At 42.8% G+C, this 27,232-nt stretch overlaps 1 protein-coding gene across 1 annotated transcript in view; it reads right to left on the minus strand.

The window, feature by feature from the left end:
• Positions 1 to 4,207: 4,207 nt before the first annotated feature.
• Positions 4,208 to 27,232, minus strand: part of ZDHHC15 (zDHHC palmitoyltransferase 15) — a 40,850-nt gene continuing 17,825 nt past the window's right edge. The window contains exons 2-12 of the mRNA XM_083596531.1: positions 23,432 to 23,458; positions 23,007 to 23,101; positions 21,551 to 21,671; positions 20,202 to 20,271; positions 19,435 to 19,467; positions 18,237 to 18,357; positions 17,336 to 17,468; positions 16,556 to 16,682; positions 16,177 to 16,286; positions 12,249 to 12,332; positions 4,208 to 9,906 (exon numbers count right to left, since the gene is read on the minus strand). Coding sequence (XP_083452657.1) covers positions 12,289 to 12,332; positions 16,177 to 16,286; positions 16,556 to 16,682; positions 17,336 to 17,468; positions 18,237 to 18,357; positions 19,435 to 19,467; positions 20,202 to 20,271; positions 21,551 to 21,671; positions 23,007 to 23,101; positions 23,432 to 23,458 — 881 coding nt within the window. The 3' untranslated portion in view covers positions 4,208 to 9,906; positions 12,249 to 12,288. The remainder of the gene's footprint in view (positions 9,907 to 12,248; positions 12,333 to 16,176; positions 16,287 to 16,555; positions 16,683 to 17,335; positions 17,469 to 18,236; positions 18,358 to 19,434; positions 19,468 to 20,201; positions 20,272 to 21,550; positions 21,672 to 23,006; positions 23,102 to 23,431; positions 23,459 to 27,232) is intronic.

Here is a 27,232-nt window from a genome sequence, read left to right on the forward strand (position 1 = left end):
ATTTAAGATTTAGATTTCAAGAAAAATCAGCTGTGTCTTCTTTTTACATTGTTACCTTTGTCATTGTATTCATAATGAGGCTCTCTTAATCATGTGATTGGGGCCTGAGGATCTTTGCTTTTAAAAGAACAAAATTCAAGCCCTCGTGACTGAAAGCTTTAAAACAGCTGAAAACATTAAAGCTGGAGAGGTGATTGAATAAGATTGTCAATGGCTGGAAGCTGAGCTAATTATCCATCACCATGACTTGCAAAATCGGGGAGGGGGGCAATAGACAAAATGTAATAATAATAATAATAATAATAATAATAATAATAATAATAATAATAACAATAAAAAATAAAATAAAAATAATATAGAACAAATTATGCAAAAGGTAAAGGAGCCCTGGACAGTTAAGTCCAGTCGAATTGAACTATAGAGTATGGCACTCATCTCTGCTTTTAGGCTAAGGGAGCTGGCGTTTTGTCCGCAGACTGCTTTTCTGCATCATGTGGCCAGCATGACTAAACCGCTTCTGACGCACCAAACACTGTGATGAGTGCCAGAGCGCACGGAAACGCAATTTACTTTCCCGTCACAGTGGTACCTCTTTATCTACTTGTTCAAAACAAATACATGATTTAGGGCCTTATGTCTAATCCTTGAATACTTTCTTGTTTTGGCCTGCTATAAATGACAGTGGAGAAACTGTCCTGGATGTATGGAATTTCCCACCTTTGCCTTTCTTTGTGTTTGGAAGGCCAGTCTAGCTTTGTTAAAAAAAACCCAAAGGTATTATGCTCCTTCCCAAGGCTGCGCCGAATTTGTGCTCCCAAAGAAATCTTCCTTAGTGTATCTCGAAGCCCAAACTTTTGCACTGCTCTGTTAAACTCCTGCATTGTAAACAAACAAGTCAGTCCTGTAAAGTCTTCCATTGACCAAAATACTTTAGAATGTTTTTTAATGGAGCCTCTTGAACAATGTAGTCTTTATGCTTTGAAAAGATACAAAGAGTAGAAAAGGGGGTGCTGTTTTCCAGTGATACAGTGCATAAGTCCACAATGATTTTGCAAAGTTTTTTGCAGATAAAATTGCTCAGATTTGGGAAGAGGTAGACTCCACCATGGGAGCATGCCGGGGAGGGAGAGTGCTAGAGTCCTGTCTAGTCAAGTTGCACGGGATCAATTCCAATCTGTTACCTCCAAGGATGTGGACAGGCTGCTTGGATGAGTGAAACCAACCACCTGTCTCCTTGATCCTTGCCCATCCTGGCTTATAAAAGCTAGCCAGGAAGGGCTGGGCAATGGGTTTCGTGGGGTGTTGAATGCTTCTCTCTGTGAGGGAGCCTTCCCTGCTGAAAGAGGCAGTCATTAAATCGCTTCTTAAAAAAACATCTCTAGACCCAGCCAAAATGGCCAACTATTGCCCAGTCTCAAATCTTCCATTCTTGGGCAAGGTGATTGAGCGAGTGGTTGCTGAACAACTCCAGCCATGCCTGGAAGAAGCGGACCATTTGGATCACTTCAAGTCGGGATTCAGGCCTCATCATGGGACTGAAACAGCCTTGGTCGCACTGGTTGATGATCTCCTGCGGGCTAGGGACAAAGGTGAGAGCTGTTTCCTAGTTCTGCTGGATCTCTCGGTGGCTTTTGACACCATCGACCATAACATCCTTCTGGACCGTCTAGAGGGGCTGGGAGCTGGGGGCACTGTTATATGGTGGTTCTGTTCTTTCCTCCTGGGCCGTGTTCAGAAAGTGGTGTTGGGGGATGAGTGTTCAGACCCCTGGGCTCTCACTTGTGGGTGCCTCAGGGTTCTGTCCTCTCCCCCGTGCTTTTCAACATCTACATGCAGCCGCTGGGAGAGATCATTGGGGGTTTGAGCTGGGTCTTCATCAGTATGCGGATGATACCCAGCTCTACCTCTTTCAAATCAGAACCAGTGATGGCGATGAAGGTCCTGTGTGAGTGTCTGGAGGCGGTTGGAGGATGGATGGTGGCTAACAGATTGAGGTTGAATCCTGGCAAGACAGAAGTACTGTTTTGGGGGGACAGGAGGTGGGCAGGTGTGGGGGACTCCCTGGTCCGGAATGGGGTAACTGTGCCCCTGACCCGGTGTACAGCCTGGGATTCATTCTGGACTCACAGCTGTCCATGGAGGCGCAGGTCCATTTTGTGCCCAGGGCATCTGTCTACCAGCTTCATCTGGTACGCAGGCTGAGACCCTATCTGCCCACGGACTGTCTTGCCCGAGTGGTGCATGCTCTTGTTATCTCTCGCTTGGACTACAGCAATGTGCTCTACGTGGGGCTACCTTTGAAGGTGACCCGGAAACTGCAATTAATCCAGAATGTGGCAGCTAGACTGGTGACTGGGAGCAGCCACCAAGACCACATAACACCAGTCTTGAAAGATCTACATTGGCTCCCAGTACGTTTCTGAACACAATTCAAAGTGTTGGTGCTGACCTTTAAAGCCCTAAATGGCCTTGGTCCAGTATACCTGAAGGAGCGTCTCCACCTCCATTGTTCTGCTCGGACACTGCGGTCCAGTGCCGAGGGCCTTCTGGCAGTTCCCTCATTGCGAGAAGCCAAGTTACAGGGAACCAGGCAGAGGGCCTTCTCGCTGGTGGCACCTGCCCTGTGGAACGCCCTCCCACCAAATGTCAAAGAGAAGAACAACTACCAGACGTTTAGAAGACATCTGAAGGCAGCCCTGTTTAGGGAAGCTTTTAATGTTTAACAGACCACTGTATTTTAATATTTTGTTGGAAGCCACCCAGAGTGGCTGGGGAAACCCAGCCAGATGAGCGAGGTATAAATAATAAATTATTATTATTTATTTTATTTTGTATCACAAGAAAAGGAATGCAGAACAATCATAATGGTTTACAGCGAATAGGTTAGGCCTAGGCCTAGGCTAGGGCATGGATCCGGTGATCGAGCAGCCTGAGGGTAAAGGCTTGTGGGCCTCCCTTTTTAAAGTCTGAGAGCAAACCTGAAAAGGGACGTCTTCACTTGGGTCCACTCACAGGGTCCTTCCCCAGGAAGCCAAAGCACCACCTTTTCCATGCCCATGACCAGTACAGCATATTAAATGCTCCTCACCATTGGGAGCAGGGGAAGGCTACTGTCCCTCTTCACTCCCTGGTGAGTTGGGGGGGGCGGGACCAGGATTTCTTATATATCAACAATCAAGGTTTGCTACCCCAAAGCAAATGTTCTTCATTTAAAGAGATCAGTAGTATTGATATATTCACTCAAGATAGTGGCTGGGGAAACCCAGCAGATGGGCAGGGTATAAATATTTATTATTATTATTATTATTATTATTATTATTATTACAGTGGTGGTGCCCCCTATTAGTTGTGGACTCCCAACTCCCTTTGCTCCTGGCCTGTGGCCATGGTGGGCTGGGGGCTGATGGGAATTCACGACATAAAGAGGGCACCAGGTTGGTGAGCACAGCTGTTGTACATCATTCCTGTATATTTTCAAGCTCATAGGGAAACTGAAATGCTGCACCCCTGCTTTCATTAGTAGTGTAGACTGCAAGCCTTTTATACTTTTACTGTGCTATTTCTGCCCGAGGGCTGGTCCTAAGGATTGATCCGTATATGAATTAAGAATATTTCTATTGGCAATAACTCTTATATCCCTAACAATTAGTCTTCAGTTGCTAGATAGTGGTTATGCTCAGTGGTGACTAATCAGTTCTGTCACAACTACTCCATTTCCAAGATGGGGAAAACCCATAGCTTCATAAAGCCAAGCACCATGTTTCAAAAGGATACTTGGTTGAGTCTGGCTGAGCCAGTCCATGTGAAATGGTCTTTGCACTTGGTGTTATTTAAGGGCAACGTGTCTTGATGATTGGTAGAATAAGCAAGCTGGAGGTTATTTAAAACATTTTTGGCATGTGTAAATGTTAAACTGTCCAATTATTCATTGACACTTGTAAATTTTAACTGGATACTCTTTCTATCTCAGTACTCAAAAGGGTAACTGTTTCAGAATGCTGGGCTTCCATGTCAGTGCCCTTAGACAAAATTATAGGAGTTGAAAGTGCCTTGAGATAACTGGAAAAGACCAAGCTGAAGTCTACAAAAAAGCACTGATACATAAATGGTACCATTCTTGCAACTCTTCTTGGTGGAGTTTGAATGCAGTAGATACAGACTTCTTAATAGAATTTTAAAATATTTGAAATAAAGTCTTTAAACTTCATTCTATAAAATATGTTTTATTGTAAAACATTTCCATGCTTAAGGCTGCAACAAGCATGAACATACACATTTTTTTAATGAACAAACCTGAGATAATGAAGTCAAAACATTCAAAAGGGTCAACAAAATAAAACCTGCAATAATCAAAAAGCTGAATTTGGAATTTGTACAAAGATGATTACATGGAGGTTTGGAGGGGAAACAGTTCTATTCTGTGAAACCTAACAGAAGTCCATTTTTTATGCTCCCTACTGTAAAACAAGATGGTGAAATGGTACCTTTTTGAAAATACAATCAATGAAATAATTAGGCCTTAATTACACATATGGAAGTATAGTAAACTGGAACACAAAAGCAATTGCAATATGACCAATACAGATAGTTAGAATGAAGCTTGATTCAGTGGTTACCAGAAAAGTGGTACCAAAAAAATTCTGTGAAAAAGGCAAGACACCTGGTCAGGAAAAGGACCAAGCAGTAAGCTGCCACTTCAAAGGTAAAACAGTACTAAACATGGTAGCACAAATGCCTTGGTTACTTGAACTGTGGCAGGCACAGCAAGATATTTTGCAGGTATACTGAGCTCTCCAGTTGATTAACATCAGGTACATGTACATGCAAACTGCTGAGGATCTCTCTTGGTTGGAAGAATACTCATTGCAGGTCTTCTGTTTGTTTTTTTCTGGATAAATGAATGCAGTATTAAATGGGCATGTAGGACCCTGCTACTTTCCATCCCCTTAATATGAAGCCTGTTGTCACCCACTTCAATTCTTTGGATTAAACTAGAATCTAGTGTTTTAGAAATCCATAAAATTAAATGCAGAGTGTATCCTAAAAAATTAACAAGTCGCTTAAGGGAAGCATAGTGATTGACAGTATGCTCTTATGTAAGTAAAACTTTGTTATTGGTAAGCACAACCATTTTGCTGATGAAGTACACCATTCCCCCATCAGCATTTTCTCCCAAAAATGTCTTCCCCAACAAGGTACTGTACCTAAATAAAATCAATACAAGTAATTTCAAAAGACTGTATTCTATACAAAAAATTAGTGTTCCTGGTATTGTAATGTGCACCAAAATTGTGCTTTCAGATTATGCCACATCTGACAATGCCCTATGATTCTGGGCAATAAATATCTGTTACATCATCAGGCAGTACACTATTGATCAGCCCGTGTTCTCTCCCAAAGTTACTGTTCTTTGCTCCATAAATATTTAACAGCAAGGACTCAGTAGTGTCCTAATTTACAAAATAAACCACTGTAGCATAGCAGTTCTTGCAAAAAGTCCCAAGTTTTGCAAAGTCCATATTCTTTAAATAGTATTTACTATCCCACTTTTGTAGACACCAGTGTGATGCCTTAAGTTTGCTAACCAGAGAAATACCTGGAATGTTAAGTATGTGTAACATTTTTTATGGAAGATAGTTGAGTGGATGTTGCACACTTGTTCAATCTTCCCTTTTCATGTTTGCAGTTTCACGCCCAGAATAATTCTGGGCTGTGTCCACACTGCATCTTATATCCTTCATGGTTCAAGCAGTCATACAGAAGGTTCTTCAAACTGGAATGTTATGATATGGAACAATAGCACATACACAGCCTACTCATTGCGTCCACACTGCACTCGGATATATATATATATATTTGTACACAAGGCAAAGAACAGATCTTGCATCTCCAACATAATGCTAGCTCAACTTTTTGCAGTACACAGAGGCCAAAAAGAATTTTGGCCTAATACTAATAATGAATTAATACATTAAGGGGTGGTGGTAAAAGAAGGGTTGGATTATTCTGTTTTGTTTAAATTAGTGAAAACATAAGGAGTGCTTAACATTTCCATGAAAATACTTAATGCTTTAGGGTAGTTTAAATGACTTGCATCCTGAGTGACTGCAACTACAGAAGCTATCTGATAGTTGATCATGTATCTAGACATTATTATTAGCACAGCACATCATTTAATTGGATATCAAATTATTCAAGCAGCCATTGAGACATTTTGCATTTGTCGCAGATATGCATAAAATATCCAAAAGCATATGTTTACTCCCTCAGAGACTGGAAGTATTTATACAGGATAGCTGTAAGCCACAAGTCCCCTGTGTCAAGCAAGCCCAACAAAGAAACAGCATCGCTCTAGGGACAACCCACAATGTCAGCCTCTTCAAGGAGCAACAATGGAATGGATTTTCCTCTACACCCTGCACAACATTCTTGTGTTTCCTGCTTTGTTCAAAAGCACAGAACTACAGCAAGAAAGGAAATGCTGCCCCCCCCACTCCTTTTCAGGACATTTGCTTAGTCCTTAGGGCTAGCATCGGTCTCCGTTTGCAGTGAAAATGTAGGAAAACCTGAATGAAATGCAAGAAATAGATGACTGCTTGAAAGTCAGGAGTGATGCTAGTTACTAAAAGAACTCAAGGGGCACCAGCAGTGTACTTTGCAGTGTGCTCAGCTGCCTTGTAAGAAAAGTAAAAATAAAATTAAGTTTAAAAAGCGCCAGCAATCAAGAGGCCTACCACACAGGCCTGGGGCTTGAGCCCCCGGCCCACAACTCCCCTGCTTAAAGCAGCAACAGTATGCAATAATATGTTCATATTTGAATATACCAGGAGGGTGTTTTGGCATGCAGAACATCCTGTCATCTGCCATTCAGAGAATCATCAATGACCTGCTCCTTAGAACAGGTGATAACAACTGATGGAATATTTTGCAAGTTTCTTTGTTTACTCAGCATGTATAGATGCTCTTCAACGCAGATCCTTGAAAAAAAGGTTAAGAAGACAAGGGACACAAGCTACATGAACATTTTTAAATAGTTTTCTATACTTGGGTTTATATCTGTAGGCATAATGTTGGCAGTATTACACAGATATTGCATTGTTAGTAAATTGGGTGTCAGATCCCTGGCGTTCATGAGTGCACAAAATTTATGCTGCAGCCTTTCCCAACTTGGTGTCTTCCAGATGTTTTGGACGATAACTGCTGTGCCTGAAAGGGGTTGTAGTCTAAAATGTTTGGTGGGCACCAGGCATTTCTGGATTGTGCATTAGAGTATATTTTTCCTCTATAAAGTTCTCTGGACCAGAGCCCTTCTAAACTGATGATTGTTTAGAATAAAAATTGTTCATTTAAGAAGCCTGATTGCAATAAAACAGGTTGCTAAGGTGTTTTCAGAGATAAACTTAGGTTATTTTTGGTTACTTCATAATGGGAAGTTTTATTTGGGCAAATTATGAAATTAAGCACAGCTTCCCCCCTCCAAAAAAAATGTTTAGCAGTATAATTTACATTTATTCCATTTGTGCTATTACAAGCTGAACAGCTGAACAGCCCCCAGGGATCTGGCACAGTAATAGAAATGACAATTAGAACAACAGTATGATAGTGTCTGCCAAGAGAAGGTAGTAAGTGCAGCATTAGCGCCCTGGCCCTGTATTGCCAGCCCTGGCAAGAAACCAAAGCATTCTATAGCTGTGAACACAAAAGAGAAAGATGGGCCCAGGCTTTTGGCCAGCTGGAAGTGACATCCTCACCTATCCCTATTCAGACCTGGCTTTTGGCAGTGAACTTACAATGCAGGATGTGGGTTGTGATTCAGTCTAACCCCAACCACACACAAGGATATTATGTGTATTTATACCCTGCCCTTCATCCCCAAGGGAGCCCATAAGAAAGCCCTGCTGGATCAGACCAAAGGGCGCATCGAGTCTAGCATCCTGTTGTCCCAATGGCCAATCAGGTACCTATGCAAAACCTACAAGCAGGACAGAAGCACAACTGTACTTGTCCCACTTGTGATTCCCAGCACCTGGCATTCAGAGGCATGATGACGTTGATACTGGAGGTGGCACACTGCCATCATGACCAGTAGCTACTGCTTGCCTTACTGTCCATGCATTTGTCTAAATTACAGTTGCTACGCCTTACGGTGGTGAATTGCGTAGGTTAACTATGAGCTGTGTGAAAAGCACAGCTGTTGAAATCAATTAAGGTTTAAACACACAAGCTTAAATTATTTCAGTGGGATTGAGGTATACGTCATCTTCTGTGTTGGTCTTCACTTTTTGGAGTGAGGTTGAGGAATTGCACATTAACCTTCTGGAGCAGTGGGGAATGTGAGATCCTGTAAACATGACCATTGAAAAAGGAAGAACAATGGAAGAAATACTGAGACAACACAAGAAATGGTGAAGTATTTCTTTTCCCAGCTTCTTAGCAAGGATGTGTAAAAAAGATGCCTTGCTCTTGAGGGAGAGAGCTGTGCAAACTCCTCTGTGGTACACATGCTTGAGACTCCAGTTCAAAGTGTATACCATGATATCCTTTGGATGTCCTGCGTCTACCACACAGTCCCCCCCCCCCGCCCCCGGCCAAACAATGCTTGTATTTTCACCACTTATGCAGCAACAAAGTCTCAGGAAAATGTCTTGTGTTGGCTGGACCTTCAGACTAAAAATGGTTCTTATATCAGATATAATTAGAAAAGGAAGACAGTCAGCTCAATCCAGCACACCTAATAGCACATCTGTCAAACGTTATGAAAAAAAAAAATCTTGGTTTTATTTTTTCAACAAAGAGTCTCAGTCCCATTTGCTCACTGAAAAATAATCATTCCCCACTCCCCTTCTTTCTACTAAGTATTGAAAAATAAGCAATATTGGTTTGTGCCTGAGTGGTGCCTGCTGGAGCCTCACATGATTGAAGGGTTCTCTGTGCAAAATGTTTCCCTCTAACATAAAGAAGTCTAGACAACTGATCCCCAGCATGGCACTTTTCTATGTGGAGAGAGACTTAGAAGCCTTCACCAACCTGGAATCCTCCAGATGTTTTGGACCACAACACTCATTGGCCAATGCTAGGTGCGACTGATGGGAGTCATGGTCCAAAAGATCTGGAGGGAACCAGAGTTGGGTACCGCCCCCTACAGTCCGAAGTGGTGCAGTTCAGGCACAGGCTGACCACTTCAAGGAGTACTGGGCCACAGGTCAAAGGGAGGTGTTCCGTGTCAGGATCCTGCCCAATATTTTAGAAAAGAAAACGTCCCTTTAAAATTGTATGCATCTGCAACAGGGATTGTGCTTGAAGGCTTTTTTTTTTTACACCACACCAAAAAGGGTGTGTTTCTTAGACCAAAAGGGCCAACATTCTTAACAGAATCAAAGAAAAGCATTTCAAAAAGTAAGAGGAGGTATTGTGGGCTGGGAGAGGAGACGTACAGCCTTAAACGTGCAGTGCATACTTGCCAGGGTTTCTAACAATAAGACCTGATTTGGCAACCATGATTCCTGCTTGAAAGCACTTGTACAAGTAGTCCAGTTGACCAGCCATCTACTCCTTGTTACAGAGCCATTCTTGTAAGTTGGCAAAATGAAAAATATTGTGAAATCCAGGGTCTTAGATAACTGCCATTAAGGCATTTGGAAAAGCATTTGCACAAAGAGTTCTCACTTATTCTGGGTAAGAAATAAAAAAGTAAAAGGTCTTGAATGGCCTTAATCCACCAAAGCTGCCCTTGCTCGAGTCAATAATCAGTAGGAACCCTTGGAGCCATCACCACACCAGTATCCTGAAGAACCATTTCAGACAGCCAGGATTGGCATCAGACGATGGCCCTTCTGCAGGTAATCCAAGTGCTTCCTTTCCTTTTGTTCCCCATGAATGTCCATCATAGAAGGAAGCTGAAATTCACTGGGGGAAGGGGGTGGGGGGGAGAGAGAAAGGCATAAGGATGAGTATGGTTGAAAGCATTTTCTCTCTCCTCTTAACCTCAAAACTAGGTGACATCAGATGCACCTTTGCATTAAAAAAAGCAAATAGTAGCTGTGCCTATGAGGGACGGATTATCAGTAACATGACAGGCAGGGAGAGGAGCTTAACCCTTTTCTTCCCCATTACAGCCCAAATGAAAATTGCTTCTCAAAAGCTGCTAAGCTACATTGGGAGGAAAGATTCATTGCACGTAGTCAGTACAGCATGAGACTCTTATTCCCAGGGTCATGAGTCTGAGACCCACATTGCGCAAAAGATTCCAGCACTGCAGGGGGTTGGGCTAGATGACCCTCGTGATCCCTTCCAACTCTACAATTCTATGATTGGTACTGCAGAGCCAAACAATTAGCTGGGGAGAGGAATATGGCAGGAACAAGGTGCCCCCTTAGCATGCAGGACTTTGTGAAATGGCTTTCCTTTTAGGACAGAGACAGACAAGACATAGGGAATATCTGGCTGCTGTCAAAAGAGGCACATTTCTTCCTGTGCCCAACCCACAGCATTGAGCAAACATCTGACACAATCTGTTTCCTGAACTCTTCCCTACGTCATTGAGTTCTGCTGGCAGGGATGGGGGACCTTGATGCAACTGCATCCCATCATGCATTGAGAATTATAATATGATACTGGAGGGAGAGGGGGCAAGCAGGCATTCAGTTACTGGCTTTGGTATAAGCCACACTTTCTCTTTATTATCTAGTGCTGCTTTTAGGTTGTCACAGCCTGATGACAGGAACACTGAATCCTTGTGGCATGCTGGGAAAGGCTCCTCCTGAAGTGAATCATAGAAAGGCCATTCCTGCAAATGATGCTGAAAATCAGAGGTTGTATTTCCTCTGCCCACAAAAGCAAACAAAAAACCCCAACATTGACTAGAATTTCTCTGTGTTCTTATATACGTTACAGTGAAGTTATTATATAAAACCATCCAAAGGACGTTCACAAGTAACACATCCTCAACTGTTCAGTTTCTTCAGTTCTAAAGCAAAAAATTTCTAGTTTAGTTTGCTGGAAGCTTTTCCAAATGAGATCTTAATTGTCTGTTGAGTCAATGCATGCTTTCAACTGGAGGCACAGTTTCCTAAAATAGACCATTACCCCATAACTTCCAAGAACACAACTGTCCTGGTTATGGGTTGAGAAATCCACTGGTTTATCTGGAAAGGCACTGAAAGTTGGACAGTTCCTACTGAAAGGATCAATCAGGATTAAGGAGGTTAGAAATAAGCTTTTTAACTTTGGGGCATTTAAAGATGATTTGGTCAGCATGGGTTGTTCTTGCTCAAGAGCAGGCTAATCAATCAACAATAGCCATTAAGCATTCATTGCTGCCAGGCTGGATGGTTTGTTTCCTTCAAGCTCACATACATACTTTTATTCTGTAACCTAACTCTATTATTCCAGACCAGCATATAAACTGATGAAAAAATATAGGAAATTATTCCTCAGGGTGGATCCAGAACACCAGCACTAGCTGGTCCCGCATACACTTATGCAGGAGTTCACACAGTACTGCAACAAGTTCTGTGGCAGTTCTCATGCATCACAAGATGTGGCTCAAGCTCTGGATGTCACTGCAATTTTTTTATAGAATGCTCCAGTGCAGGGGTAAGTAACATTTTTTCTGGCCCTTCCCCAACCCTCTAGTAGAGCCACATGCTAGCAATGGTTGCGGTCAAAAGAATCTACTCTGGCACGCACAGGCTCTCATGTGCACACACAGACCCTTCTCCTTGACTGGTCCAAGATCAATCTGATGTCCACGAAGGAGGTGATTTACATCCCCATCCCCATCACTGTGCAGGACACTGCCACCACAGTCCTGTGCCCATTTTACTTTCCCCCTTCCCCTTTTTGCCACTGCCAAAATTGGTGGGGTCTTGGGAGGGAAGGAAAAATTGCTTGGAGGGACAGATCAGGCCCCCAAAACTGAGAATTAGCCACCTTGCTCAAATGAAAGATGTAAAACAGCCTTCCTAAGAGCAGAAGAAACCACTGGCTATAAGGCCTTCTGTGCTAACAAATCACTTTGACTGACCAAGCTTTATCTGAACCACCAAAACTCTTATCAAAACTTATTTTCATGTCTAGTCTATCCTAAGAGGAGGGTTCTGGGTCTGTTAGTGGCAGACTGAGGACCTCAAACTTTGCAACCCCCCCCCAACAGATCCAGGTCAAATGTACATGCATGAAATAAATACTGATCAAAGGAGCTGGTACTATGGGTGGGGTGGGGGTTAACCTGAGGATAGGATGATTACCTGGGAGTGTGAGTTTTGTATCAACAGCCTTTCAAAAATCTTACGTCTCCATGTCCACAGAAATTGAAGAACCTTGGTTGTAATCTAGTTGGTAAAACAAAAACATTTGCACCAAATAAAACATTAATAAACACAGCGTCAGAAATCTGAATGTTGCAAAACACCACTACGGTGAAAAGTAATTGCATGCTGTCATTCAAGTCTGGGGTTACCCTCCTGATTTCCAGTCTAAGACCACTTTGTTTATTGGCACTACTCTACCCAAGAATGGGTTTCCATGACTACCACACTTATGAAAGCAGAGTCGGGAAGCTACAAAATCCACAATAAGGCACAATATTGTACGAAAATGGCTGATGTTGGAACCATGGATGGGGCCTGCATTCAGTTGCAGAGACTTAAAATGAAATGTGGGAGAAGGCAGACATTGCCCTGGTTCAAACATCACATTAAACCATAGTTTAAAACAAACTTTGGTTGAAAGTGAACCTGTAGTATACTGAAATTCTTGGCACTTTGCTCCCTCCCTCCCTCCCTCCTGCTGCTGGTATGTTGCCTGGAATAAACTCATGGTTTGGCCTAGCATTACATCTGAACCTGGGCTCCTGGTTGGTTTCTCTCCAAACAAACCATGGACTCATCCACACTTCTGCTTGGTTCAGGAATTGTAGCCGCAGGCCCAAGAGGTGTTCTTTTTGTCACACCGTTTTCCCCGGGGAAACCCACTATTTACCATTAAATCGGGAGTAAACATCAATTGGGTTTTCTGCCTAGAAGTTACTGTCCAAATAGAAGAAATTGTGGCACTAAAGGATGTTCAGAGGAGGAGAAACCAAAGTTTGTTATTGGCTCACTGTACATGGTTAGTTTGGGGAAAACAAACCACAAACCCAGGTTAAGACATTATGTTAAGCCAAATCATGGATTGTTTATCAGCAGCATGACAGCAACTTTTATCTTTGGGAATAATTTTATCTTTGGACTTGATGTGTATTTATAATTGCTGGTTTTATTAAAGATGTGAGCTTTATAGGAGGTTTTGCATTATATTCTACTAAATTATTGTCAGATTCCCCCCCCCCTTACTGTCACTGTGCAATATGCTTTGAGTGAGTTTTACTCATAAATGTGGACTATAACACTTTTAAATAAATAATAAAGTTACTAAAGCTGTAATTTCACATCCTCTCACCGTGGGACTAAGCCCCATGAAACTGAGTGAGACTTTCTACTGAATAGGCGTGTGTGCACTGCACCACAATCTAGCAACATCCTCTCCCCATCCCCCGCTCTCTCTCACACACATGCACAGCATGTAATGAGTTCCCTTTCCTGCAATCTAAGTGGTGTAGCATCAGGAGAAGATGTTGCCCCAATCCAGGTGCACTAATGACAATCTTAGTCACTCATCAGAGACAATGCTGAACGCAGCCACTTCAGCAATTCTTCCAAGATCCTAGGAGAGTACATTTCTCCAGCAGCACTGGAGTTCGAAGTGCGAGTCTCAGAGAAGATGAGATTATTAAATTTTGCAATGAAGCATCCTTCAGAGCATTTTCTAGCACAGAATAATGTCAATGTGAAAGCCGACAAACATGGAGTTGAAGGAGTGCCTTGCCAGAAAGGGAGGGGGGAGTTTTACCACAATCCCTTTCAAGTGCTTCCAGGACACTGAGATTTGGGAAGACAACTTGACCAGTTCTGCAGCTCCACTGATTGGCTTTGCTGGATATGCTAGTAGAGGAACAAGGGTGGGAGCATTCAGATACTCTTTAGATTAACTGTTTTTGCCTAAAGGAGAAGCCTTGCTGGGGTGAGCCTATTTATCTATTCTTATGTGCACTTCTTCTGAGAGTCCATTGGTTCAATCTGCAGCAAAGGAGAAAGTCACAGGCCTTCCCTAGCTATGTGACCAGATTTGTACAAAGTCAGTAGTAACAAATTAAACCGGTACCAGAATAATTGACAGCAGCTTATTACTTACTGTGTTAGGCACATGCAAAATATTTGGCAAGGTTTTGAAGGTTTGACACTCAAGGTCTGCTGCAGGCCTTTGCTGCCTTGAATGGGAACATCCTGTCTGAATTCAAAGGGAACTCCAAGACTTTCTGCAAAATGATGAAGGATTCTGGGGCAACCTCTCAGTTTGCGCAGAAGGCTAGTGATACTGCAGACAGGGCAAGAGCCTCAGCTTGTGAGCCTGTCTTTGAGTTGTTCCTTAGCCTGCCTGTCTGAAAGCAATGCAAGCCCCAGCGTAGCTGCAGCAGCTCTAAGTGGGGAAGCTTCCTAAGAGGGTGGCATGTGGACAAAAAGGGATCAGGGTCAAATAGGGCCAGGCATGGCTCCTCCCCACAAGACCAACACAATGCTGTTCTCTCTGCAAGTCTGACAGTGGGCAAGGAGGTTTACCAGGAGACAGAGAGAAACCACCTGGCTCTCTCCAACTGCTTCTCCTGCTTAAATGGAGAAACAGGAAATCAGGGCCCTCAGTGGTGAGAATTAGATTGCCCAAATCTTCCCAGACAGCTGCTTTTAAGGATGTGGGGAGAACATAAATTAAGAAGAGCCTGCTGGATCAGGCCAATGGCCCATCTAGTCCAGTAGCTGAACAGATGCCTGTGGAAAGCACTCACACAGGACTGGAGAGCAAAAGCACTCTGTCCACTCCTGCGGTTTCCAGCAACTGGTACTCAGAAGCACACAGCCTCTGACTACAGAGGCAGAACACTGCCACCATGGCTTGTGGCCACTTACAGCCTTTATCTCCATAAATTTGTCTAATCCCTTTTTAAGCCCCGCAAGTTGGTGCCTATAGTGGGTGCCATAGTTTAACTACGCACTGCATAAATTTTGTAGTTTACAGAGTTGTTTATTGGAAGCGCAGGGTTTGTTTAGGTCACAGAAAGGAGGGGCAAAGGAGTGTGCTCTGGCCTCGTTGCCCTGCTGTTAGATTTGCTCAGCTGCTTAGCTCTCCCTGACACTTTGTCAGCTGAGATTCTCTGCAGCTCATGGAAGTGGCTCCTGTTGTTTGGCTGCTCTAAATTCATATGCCTGGCTAGTTCCTCTCAGCTGCTGTTGCAGCCAATGAGGTCAGAGGGTGTGACTCATAGTTGCTCTTGATTCCAGGAGCAATAAATGGGATGGTTAGCCATAGTAACCAAACCTCATTCAGAAGCAGCAGGAACATCTAGAGTGCAGGGATAGAGACTGAACATCAACCCTCCATCCCCATGTCTCTGTTGCTGATGGAGCCTTTAAGAACTGCATCAGAGTATTATGAGTGGTCACCTGCTGCTGTTGCAGACTCTATAATGTCTGATTGCTATTTCCTGCACTTGGCAGGTCTGAGGAACCAGCTGCTAGTTTTATTATTTGTTGATACCTGACTGCATTGGAAAGCTTATTATATCTGATCAATTGATACATGCTTTAATGAACTGTATTGCCTATTTTATAATTAATTAAAAATGGTATAATGTTCAGATTTTCAACATGAATTATTTGTATTGCCATATTATGTTTTGAAATGAAATGGTATTAATTTTTGTACTGTATGAATGCTCTTTTGCTATGTACTTCTGCTATTGTGCTGTGGGTCCCTTTGGGCTCATTGATGTTAAAAAAGTGGCATAAAAATTGAAAAAAGCAATAGTGATAAATAACAATGATGATGAGTGATTTCTGTTTGAAGCAAATCTTACTCATTTTCAAAATCCCACTTTGCATCAGAGGCCACCATACCACCCTACTCTACTTTATACATGGATATCTACATCCATCCTTTTCACGGTCCAGTTTTTGCACCTTATGAAATAGAGACTCCTGCTGCAATATTTGTGTCAGTCTTTAACGTGCCACAAGACCTTACTGTTGCAACACAGTGACTCTCCCCAAAACAGTAAGTTCCAGATGCATTTCCCATCCTTACCGAGGTTATCATCGTCCAACCCATCTTCCTCCCATTGCTCTTCACTTGCTAGCAGTGGATTCCTTGCTTCACTCAGAGTTCTTGTTGGGAAAAAATGTCCATCGCCTTGACTGTGGAGACAAAGGCAACAAATTGGTAAAGGCACCCGGGCTCCATCCAGAAGAAGGAGGAAGGGAGAGAGGGGAGGAGAAGGAGAAAGCAGATTCTGTTTCTACTTTTAACTACAAAACTATTCACAAAACACAGACTTGATCTAGGCTGCTGCTGTCCCCTGCACCAAAGGAAAGTCTGACAGCCTCTCCTGTCTAGTTCTGTAGTTTACTGTAGAGATCTTGCACTCTACTACTCTTAGGCTGACAGCAGCTTCCTGTCTGCTTACCTGGATATCACAGGGAGGAACCAAAGTCTTTTTTTCTCTCCAAACACTTGTTGAAGATTTTTTTTAATGCCAAGATTAAATCCGTTTTTATCAGGGCCAGTAGGAAACACAGGAGCTGAAAAGGCCTCTGCAGACAAAAATAAAATGTGATTTGTTTATTACCATACTCTGCTATACTGAACTTGATAGTTGAATGCCTATCGTTTTGGAAGTGAAAAGTGGCCACTGAAAAATAGTAGTGGTTTCTGCATACTCAGACGCACCAGGTGTGTCCCCTTGAGTGACAGATTATAGAGACAAGCAACTTTGGGATTATCCACCCCTTGAACCATTCCACCACAGTTTCTCAGCAGAATAACTTGTACCAAAGAACTTGTACATAAGTTTTCTTATTTCCTCTTCCCCGTCACGTCATTTTCCTTTTGTGTCATGCATTTTTAGACAGTAAAGCCTGGAGGCAGGTTCTGTCACATCTGTAGTGATCTGCAAGCCACTCCAGTAGCCTTGAGTTAAAAAAAATCATGAAGAGCAGGATTACACTTAATAAATAATAAAAAAAAAAAAACAAAGACTGGGTTTTCACTGTCACAAAGGTCCACTAATGAAGAGGTGAACAGAAGATAGACTGGGATCTACTGATAGATTTCTGGATGATCTGTAGTAGTTCAGCAACAGTTTCTGACTTGCTATTGTTTAAAAATAGCAACAACAACAAGGTTTGCCAACACCCTCTGCTCCTAACCAAAGAACTCTGCAGAGCAGGTGCAATAAATAGCTTACCCAACGTAGACCTGTTTTGGCTGACAAGCCAGCAATGGTAGCCGAAGAGGAAGAGGAGGCTAACAAAAAACATGATTGCCACAAAAAGGAGGAAAAGAATATGGAACTTGGCACGCCCATTGGTCAGCTCCTCCTGCAAAGGAAAGCAAAGGAAAGTGAGCAGATTCGCACATCTTTCCTACCAATCTTGCCGTTCCGGCTGTGGAAGAGCCATGGAGAGATGATGATAATACTATCCTTATTCTTCTTATGAAACAAACAGCAAAGAACAAGACTTAAATTGACCAGGCACTAAATTCAAAGCAATTAGAACCCCTACCAGCCCCAACAACCTCAGCCTGATCACCACAAAAATAATCAACCCAAAAATGGCCACAAAGCGCTACACACACATACAGCGCACATCAGCTGCTGCCAGTTAGAGCTGAGCTAGATGCACCAGTGGTCTGACTCAAGATAAGGAAGACAGCCTGTTATTGCAATGAGATATATTCTCAGTTATTCTCCAATGAACGTAAAAGAATTTAAGAAAGGAAAACAAAATTACCAGGTCCAGGATATGACTTACATCCATAAGCCACCCTTTATGTGAAAAGACCAGTAAATCTTTTGTCGGCTAGCAGATCTTACTTGTGCCTAATTAGAAGACCACTTGATTTGGGCTGCATATATTGGAGTCAGACCACTGAACACAGTGTCGTTTGCTCTAAAGGAAGAGGCTCTCTCCAGGGCTTTCAGAAAGTGGTTTTACTACCTGGAGATGCTAAGGATGGAACATGGATCCTTTTGCATGGAAACAAACGTGTGTTTCCAGCTGAGCTATGGTCACTGCTTTAATATTAGAAGCCAGAGTGTCTTAAAAAAACCAATACATAGAAAGCAGTCAGGTTCAAAAACTTACGGTCCAATACTTGATGAAATACTTGAAGACTGTTGCAGCTATGTACAAGCAGTACAAAAGAGAATATGCTAAAAATAGCAGGAAGAATTTGTAGTTAGAAAATCCAATGCAGTTGTTTACCCTAGAGAGCAAAGGAGGGGGGGGAAAAGCCACGTTAAGCATAATGGGGCTGGGAGCAAAGTGAAAGCAGTTAAAAGCACTCTTATTTCCTTGATGGAGCATCACTGCAGAGTGCCATCAACGTTATGACCTGCTATAAGAAGGAACATAAGAAGAATCTGCTGGGTGAGGCTGATGGCCCTTCTAGTTCCGCATCCCATTCTCATAGTGGACAACCAGGTGCCCCAAAGGAAACCCACAAGCAGGACCAGAGCGTAAGAGCCCTCTGCCCTCCTGTGGTTTCCAGCAACTGGTATTTTGGAAACACTGCTGCCTTCAGCTGTGGAGCCAGAGCATAGCCTCCTCCATGAATTTGTCTCATCCTCTTTTAAAGCCATCCAAGTTGGTGGTCATCACTGCCTTCTGGGGAAGTAAGTTCCACGTCAGCACTTGGGCATAATCTCAGTCTCATTTACTTTCATATTCCAACCTCATTTTTTCTACAGAAAACACAAGCCATCTATTTATTAAGCCTGAAAGTCCTAAGAAACAACACAACTTTTTTCATTCCCAGGGTGCCACAGATACTCAATTCAAATTTGGTTTAAAATGTGCTCCAGACTGGGGAGTGTTCAACCAAAAGATCCTGCTTTCCTATTAAAAAAACCCAAAAACTGTGTTAGCAATTTCCCATAGTTAATAACACTGGGAAACCTTTTATCCTGGTGCACAGGAGACATGAATTTCCACTGAATAGTAATTTCAAATACTTTTCCCCACTGGCTGTCATATCCCACTATACTTGGTACAGGAGTCTATGGCATTTATGTATTCAGATAATAACAGTTGGTCATTTGAAGGACTAAGACACACAGGTAACACTTCGTCTTTGCTAGTCATTAGAACATCTGTCCTCAAAGGATCCCAGCTATTGCCAAAGGCTTTTCTACAGTAGCCACCTGTAACCTGGTGCATCACAGATGTTTAGAACTACAACAACCATTAGCCCCAGCATCCATGCTGACTGTGGCTGAAGAGAGTTGTAGTCCAAAACATCTGGAGGACATGAGAAAGATAGAATTCAAGGGGTGCCACTCACCATGGGCAATGATGATCCATTTTTAATACACACCTGTAAAAAGGAAAAAAAGATCAGGACACCATGAAGGGAAACACCAAAAGAACAGAAATAATACTATCTTTGGTTTTTTCGTGTTATATTTTTAAATTAAAAACTGTATACTGAGAATTTATAACTGCCTGACTGTGTGTGGTTTTGTGCACTTCCTGGGGGGCAGGGTTTAAACAAAAAACAAACTCTTTATAAAGACTTGAGGAATGAGGTTATCACCCCTCTTTCATCATCCATTCTGGGCCACCCAGTCACTGCCACAGTGTCCTTTCTCTTGGAAGATCAAGATTTATTTTATATACTGTAAATGACTTTTTATTTTCATTTTTTGTATATCGTATTGTTGTTTTATTGCTATGGCCAATGGCTGATGCAAATAAAGATTCACTCATTCATTCAAAAACAAACAGGTGTGGGTGCAGGGATATGCATGCTCTGTCAGTACTTAACTGGCAAAATAGACTCAACAAATTAGAAGGTGGGGACAAACACAAAAGGGAACACTTGCTGGTATCAACAGAAAAGACTGAAGTTCTTCCTCATACACAAATTCAAATATGTGTGAGTGTGGACTACTCTGGTCGAATGGGAGGAAAGTGGATTAATAGTAAAATGATGCCCAAATGTAGACAAGCCCATGACTGCCCTATCTTTCTCCTTGAAGCATCAAGAGCTAGCTTTCTTCTTCTTCACGAGTGGAGTTATAGTGATGTAAATCATTCTGGTAAACTTACATGGCACAAACCGAACAGTGATGGCAGCGGTCAGGTTTGATGAGCTGGCATCTATCACAGAATCGAATCGCTGCAAAGAAGCACACCCCATAACGCCTTCATTAGCCATAATGGGAGTGAGCAAATCTCACTCTCAATAGGCAGCTTTAAGCAAGACCATTTCCTCTGATAATACTGCCTGATTTTACAAGCTTGATTGATGCTTTGAAATGCATAAAATAAATGCTATTTGTTATTAACAGTACTATGAAATTGGAAGCATGAATATGAAGACATTCAAGGCATTAACAGTAGCTTGAAAGATTTAAACACTTTAGTAAAGAGCAAACATTAGATACAAAATATGTTTGTGATGGGGCTTTGCATGTTTCACAAATGTAAACCACATTTGGCTTTAGACCCCCTGGTCGAACTAGACTTCATGAATGACTTCTTTTCACTTACTGCAAATCAAAGTCCTACTATTAAAAGCAACCAGTTCTGAGCTGGCAGTTCTTCTTAGCTTCTAGGAACAGAGAAGTATAAAATTCTGATGTGAGAAGGCTAAAATTAGCCATGTATATGGCCGTGATGTCCCACACTGTGCTGGATCCAATTAATTTTTTCAAGTTTAACAGGAGCACTTGTCAACCTGGTGCCCTCCAGAAGTTTTAGAATACAACTCCCATCGGCCCCAGTCAGCATGGCCATACTGGCTGGAGTTGATGGGAGTTGTAGTCCAAAACATCTGGGGGTGACTATCTATGGAATCAAGCTGCTTCTTAAATGATCATAATATGGATCCATTGTCTAGTTGTGACCAGTGGTGGTTCGAATCCCCACTCGGTCATGAAGCTCACCGGGTGCACCTTAGGCTAGTAACGACGTCTCAGCCTACCTCACATGTGACGATAAAATAGAGAGGGGGAGAAATGTGTATGCCACACTGTGCTCCTTGGAGGAAAAAGTTGGGATATAAATATATAAATATATATATATATAAACAAAACCATGGGACTTTCCTGCAGGAAGTGAAGTGCATACTCTACCACTGGACTACTGATGTTTTAAGAGCACAATTCAGGTCTGAAATCCAGTTAGATCTCTGAATGTATACAGCAGCTGGAGACTGAGGCAGCATATGGTCGCAAAGCATTGAGCCACTTTCTTACAAATCAAGAACATCTTTAAGGGATTTCCTCTCTACTACAAAGAAAGTTAAAAGGAAATCCTTTTAAACTAATATGATTCCCTCCGCATTAAGGTTCTTAAAGTCAAAAGGGCAAGGACATGTTTCATGAGGCGGGTTGCTGGTGTGTGCCGCTTAGAGTGATGAGGTGGACATTTCAAAGGCTGTCTGTGCAGCTGACCTCCATTCCCTGCTCTTGTGTACACGGGCAATTTCCGTGCCATTTCAGCAAGGATCTGCCTCTGTCCCTCTGGTCTCTCTTCGTTCTCATAGCGCTCCTTGTCAGCATAAGACATGTGGAACTGGAAGAAGAAGAAGAGGATTTTATTTATTTAAGACATTTATATACCACTTAGTCACTTGCATTTCTAAGTGGTAAACAAGAGACAAAGCCCCAAAGCAGATTGCATAAAATATGGGAAGGTGCTGAATTGAACACCTTGACTGGGCTTGCACAATTGCTACATCTAAAGCGCTACAGAGTTGAGTGACTTTATCCCCAAAATGCAGTGCAACACACTCACAGTATGCTACCAAGTGCTTCGGGGGTGGTGTGTGTGTGTGTGTGGTGTCGTTCAGCACTTCTGGTACAGTTAGCCTTGGGGCCACCTGAAATAACTGCTGGACAGTTCACTGAGAAGGTGATGACGGCAGCAAAGTAGTTCTTCTCCACTGCTTTCAGACCAGTTCTCAGGCAGAGTTGTATGAACGAGTAAGCGTCTGGTCATCTTTGTAGCAAGTTTTCCGCCATCTGCCACAACTCAGTAAACCATGATGCAGTGCGGGCCTTGCAGCACTGGAGTGATGGTATTGACAGACCAAGGCCTTGACAGGGTCACTGGCTCTGTCCACAGGGAAATCCCCCAGAACAGCCAGGAACCTATCTGGCTCCATTAGTCTTTGGAGACAGACCATCCAGAGTCGTCCCCAACCACTAATGGTTTGGCTGTTGTCAGAAGTCTAAACTTTGCCAGGAAGTAGTCAGACTGTGACAACAGGGTTATGGCCACCCCTCTCTCCACTAAGGACAAAGACCAAACCAAGGGTATGCCCTGTATCTAGCACACTTACATGGTCACCATGCAGGAAAATAAATATAAGGAACCACAGTGGTAGAGTATGCACTTCACTTAACTTTATGGAGGCATGCTACTATAATATACAGTCATACCTCAGGTTGAAGTTGCTTCAGGTTGAGCATTTTCGGGTTGTGCTCCGCGGCGACCCGGAAGTAACGGAACGTGTTACTTCCGGGTTTCGCCGCTCACGCATGCGCATTCTGCTCTGGATGCGAATGTGGCTCCGGAACGGATACCTTTCGCATCCAGAGGTACCACTGTAGTTAGTTATGTGATAGTAACGTAAGTTACTACAGACAGCCCCTGACAAAGAGTCATTTGACCAAATCACATTGGGATGATTACAATTCATATCATGCTGCATCTCTCTCCCTCTCTCCCCCCACTGTCACACCCCCACCCACTGTTGATCTGTTTGCTCTCAGGCTACTGTGGGGGCAGCAGGTGGCTCTGGCCAGGGGTGTTGCCTGAGTTTGGCTAGACATTCTTAAGGCAGCAGAACTAACTCTTGATTCAACTGTTTCCTTTGCTGCTCCAGAGCATCCCAGCTTTTTTTACCTTTTTGTCTGGTTGCTGTGGAAGAGTAAATATAGACTTCCAATACGTCCATATGAAGAACAGGAAGATCACATGGAATATGGTGAGGTAGGCCACTAAAGGAGAAAAAGAGCAATCAGGAAGACATAGAGGGGCACTGATTCCCCCCATCCTCTTTGTTTTAATGCTTGGCTTCCAAGACAGTCTAGTCTTCAGGGAGATGAATAAATGAAAAAGCATGAACTCTCCCTCAAGTTAGGTGATTGACAGGGAAATATTTATCTGTTCTACAAGAAAGCAAGATATACCTAGTGGAGAAATTGGCCTGTGCAAATGACAAAGGACGCTAAAGGCCAAAGTACACATGATGGTGTTAAACAACATGGCTTAACGCTGCATGAAGCTTCCTTCGCCCCTCAACTGAAAATGCATAAACAGCCACATACCTTTTTCTATGGAACTGGTCACAGTCACTGAAAGAGAAGAGGAAGACAGAAATGATATACAATGAAATGAAAAAGATGTTTAAGGTAACTTTTGTTTTAAAAAACCCAGAAGCTTTTCTTTTAGGAATTATAGGATTGGAGTTACCTAAACAATATAAATATTTATTTATGTATGCAACCACTGCTGTAAGAATGGTATTTGCCCAAAGATGGAAGGAGGAAGATGTCCCATCAAAAGAAGAATGGCTACAGAAACTAACGGAATATTCAGAAATGGTGAAACTTACTGGAAGAATAAGAAATCAAGATAACAAAGTCTTGAATGGGGAATGGAAATCATTTATTGAATATTTACAAACTCATCATAAACAAATTAAGACATTAGCAGGATTAATGTAAAAATGTGCCGCACTGAAAACATACATGAAATGGATGGAAATAAAATACAACATAGATTTATATTGGGATATGCAGGAAAATAAATATAAGGAACCACAGAAAGAGGGGGAGGGAAGTCAAAATATGATATGTAAAGATGATTCTGTTTGAAATGTTTATTTGTCATAAATGAAAATTATAAATAAATAAATAAATATCACCTCTAGTGCAGGGAATAGACTTTGTTTTATTCTATTCTCTGTAAAGCTTTTCATTACAGTGGTACCTTGGGTTACATATGCTTCAGGTTAAAGACTCCGCTAACCCAGAAATAGTAACCCAAGGTACCACTGTATTTCATTTTATAATGCATATAAAACAGAGAGAACAATTATAACAAGGGAATGTACATAGTGGCATTCATGCAAACCTGTACCACAATAATTAACATTAACATAACGTAACGTAACGTAAAAAAAAAGAAAGAGAAGAGAAAGACGTGTTTTACACAATATGCAAAACATCCTGAGGTAGTTCCTAACGTTTCATGCACCTTTTAGAAATCCCATACATAATGGGGATTATAATTATTCTCCATGAATGAGAAGTCCTGTGCTGCTTAGGATGCTAAATTATATTTTATATATCTAGCCTTTCCGCTCTTAAATAGTAGGTATCTAATCAAGAAATCCTGCCAACAGAGGTCCGTATAGTTAAAGCCATGGTTTTCCCAGTAGTGATGTATGGAAGTGAGAGCTGGACCATAAAGAAGGCTGATCGCCGAAGAATTGATGCTTTTGAATTATGGTGCTGGAGGAGACTCTTGAGAGTCCCATGGACTGCAAGAAGATCAAACGCATCCATTCTTAAGGAAATTAGCCCTGAGTGCTCACTGGAAGGACAGATCCTGAAGCTGAGGCTCCAGTACTTTGGCCACCTCACGAGAAGAGAAGACTCCCTGGAAAAGACCCTTATGTTGGGAAAGATTGAGGGCACAAGGAGAAGGGGATGACAGAGGATGAGATGGTTGGACAGTGTTCTTGAAGCTACAAACATGAGTCTGACCAAACTGCGAGAGGAAGTGGAAGACAGGAGTGCCTGGCGTGCTCTGGTCCGTGGGGTCACGAAGAGTCGGACACGACTAAACAACAACAATCAAGAAATCTTTGCATGCCTCACAGTGTTTGAACCGATCTCCTTTGCTTAATTGCTTCTGAATATATTCTTCTATATTTACCCTTTATTCTGGGAATTTGACACTCAAGAGGCATCTTTTTAGGCACCACCTTATTTTGTGATTGTAAGTTGTTTTAAACTGATTTTAATATTGTGTTTTAATGTTGTAACCCGCCCTGGGACTTTGGGGTGAAGGTTAGCTAATAAATAATATATACACACATATATACATATAATAGGCTCAGGCTGAATGTGGCTGAAAGCTTATGCCCATGATGTCCTAATGCATTCATGTCCTAATGCACTTGTTAATCTATTAAGGCACCACAAGATTCTAGTTAATTTTTGCTGCAAGAGACAAACACTGTTACCCTTCTGAAAATTAAAATACTGTTATATCCAAGGGTTGTAATTCACTGAGGATTACCCAGCTTGAACCCTCCATTTATGATTATCCCCAAAGCCCCCATGACTTCTCAAAAAACTGCCTCCCCCCTGAGATAAACTTACATGAAGTAGTGTTGACATTTGCTAGCTGAATGGTAATAAAGTTGACCTTATCGTGATGCCATGTTTCCTCAAATGAACAAAATAGGAATTAATCTTTGGCTATTTCCAAATGCAGCGACTACAGTCCAGTCCTATTTCTCACCACTAAATAGAAATTATGTTTTGAAAGAAGTCAGTTCCTGCCTGACTGTGTGAATGATGAGCTAATAAATATCCGCGGAAGGATGAAAGGGTATGTGATAGTAGATGAACATGATCTACTATTCATTTTTAACATCAGTTCCACTTTAACACCAGACCACATTCACCAAGGTCAAAAGATCTCACCCCTAAGCCCTTAATCTTGATCCCCACGCTCCCAATTTTAATCAATAAGGTTCAAATGAATCGGACAGAGCTGTGAGAGCAGCTCTGCTGCCACTATGGCTTAAACTATGGAACAGCCTAATGTAGTGCTTCAGTTTGCAAGGGATTGTATGTGCTCCATCTAGGGCTCCACCAGGCCTGTGGTTAATAATAATAATAATAATAAATTTTATTTATATGCCGCCCTCCCCAGCCGAAGCCGGGCTCAGGGCGGCTAACAACAATCAAATAATCAAACAATCAAATAATCCAACATTCTAAAAATATTTCATTATAAAAATTAATTAAAATCAAGTTGATGGCAACCATTAAGCAAAATTCTGTGCAGGTTGCCAGAGGAGGGAGTCAGGCTGCGCCCTGACCAAAGGCCTGGTGGAACAACTCTGTCTTGCAGGCCCTGCGGAAAGATGTCAGGTCCCGCAGGGCCCTAGTCTCTTGTGACAGAGCGTTCCACCAGATTGGAGCCACAGCCGAGAAGGCCCTGGCTCTAGTTGAGGCCAGCCTAACCTCTCTGAGGCCTGAGACCTTCAGGATGTTTTTATTTGCAGACCGTAGGTTTCTCTGTGGGGCATACCAGGAGAGGCGGTCCCGTAGGTACGAGGGTCCTAGGCCGTATAGGGCTTTAAAGGTTAAAACCAGCACCTTAAACCTGATCCTGTACTCCACCGGGAGCCAGTGCAGCTGGTATAGTACCGGATGAATATGATCTCGCAGCGAAGACCCCATAAGGAGTCTCGCCGCGCCATTCTGCACCTGCTGGAGTTTCTGGGTCAGTCTCAAGGGCAGCCCCACGTAGAGCGAGTTACAATAATCCAGTCTGGAGGTGACCGTCGCATGGATCACAGTGGCTAGGTCAGGGCGAGAGAGATAAGGGGCCAACTGCTTAGCTTGGCGGAGATGAAAAAATGCCGCCTTTGTTATAGCTGTAATCTGCGCCTCCATAGAGAGGGAGGTATCGAAGATTACACCCAAACTCTTAACGGACGGTGCTGGCACTAATTGCACCCCCGCAAGAGATGGGAGTTGCCCCCTCAATCCCATATCGTCCCGTCCCAGCCAGAGGACCTCTGTCTTCGAAGGATTTAACTTCAACCGGCTCCCACGTAACCATCCAGCCACAGCTTCCAGACATCTGGTCAGTGTGTCTGGGGCCGAGTCAGGATGGCCATCCATCAACAGATAGAGTTGGGTGTCATCGGCATACTGATGGCAACCCAGCCCAAAACTCCGGACAAGCTGGGCGAGGGGGCGCATAAAGATGTTAAAAAGCATCGGGGAGAGAATCGCACCCTGAGGCACTCCACACACCAAGGAGTGGCGCGATGACAATTCCCCCCCAAGCGCCACCCTCTGTCCCCGACCAGAGAGAAA

Source organism: Podarcis filfolensis (genome assembly GCF_964270895.1).
Source record: "Podarcis filfolensis genome assembly, chromosome: Z".
Taxonomy (NCBI): Eukaryota; Metazoa; Chordata; class Lepidosauria; order Squamata; family Lacertidae; genus Podarcis; species Podarcis filfolensis.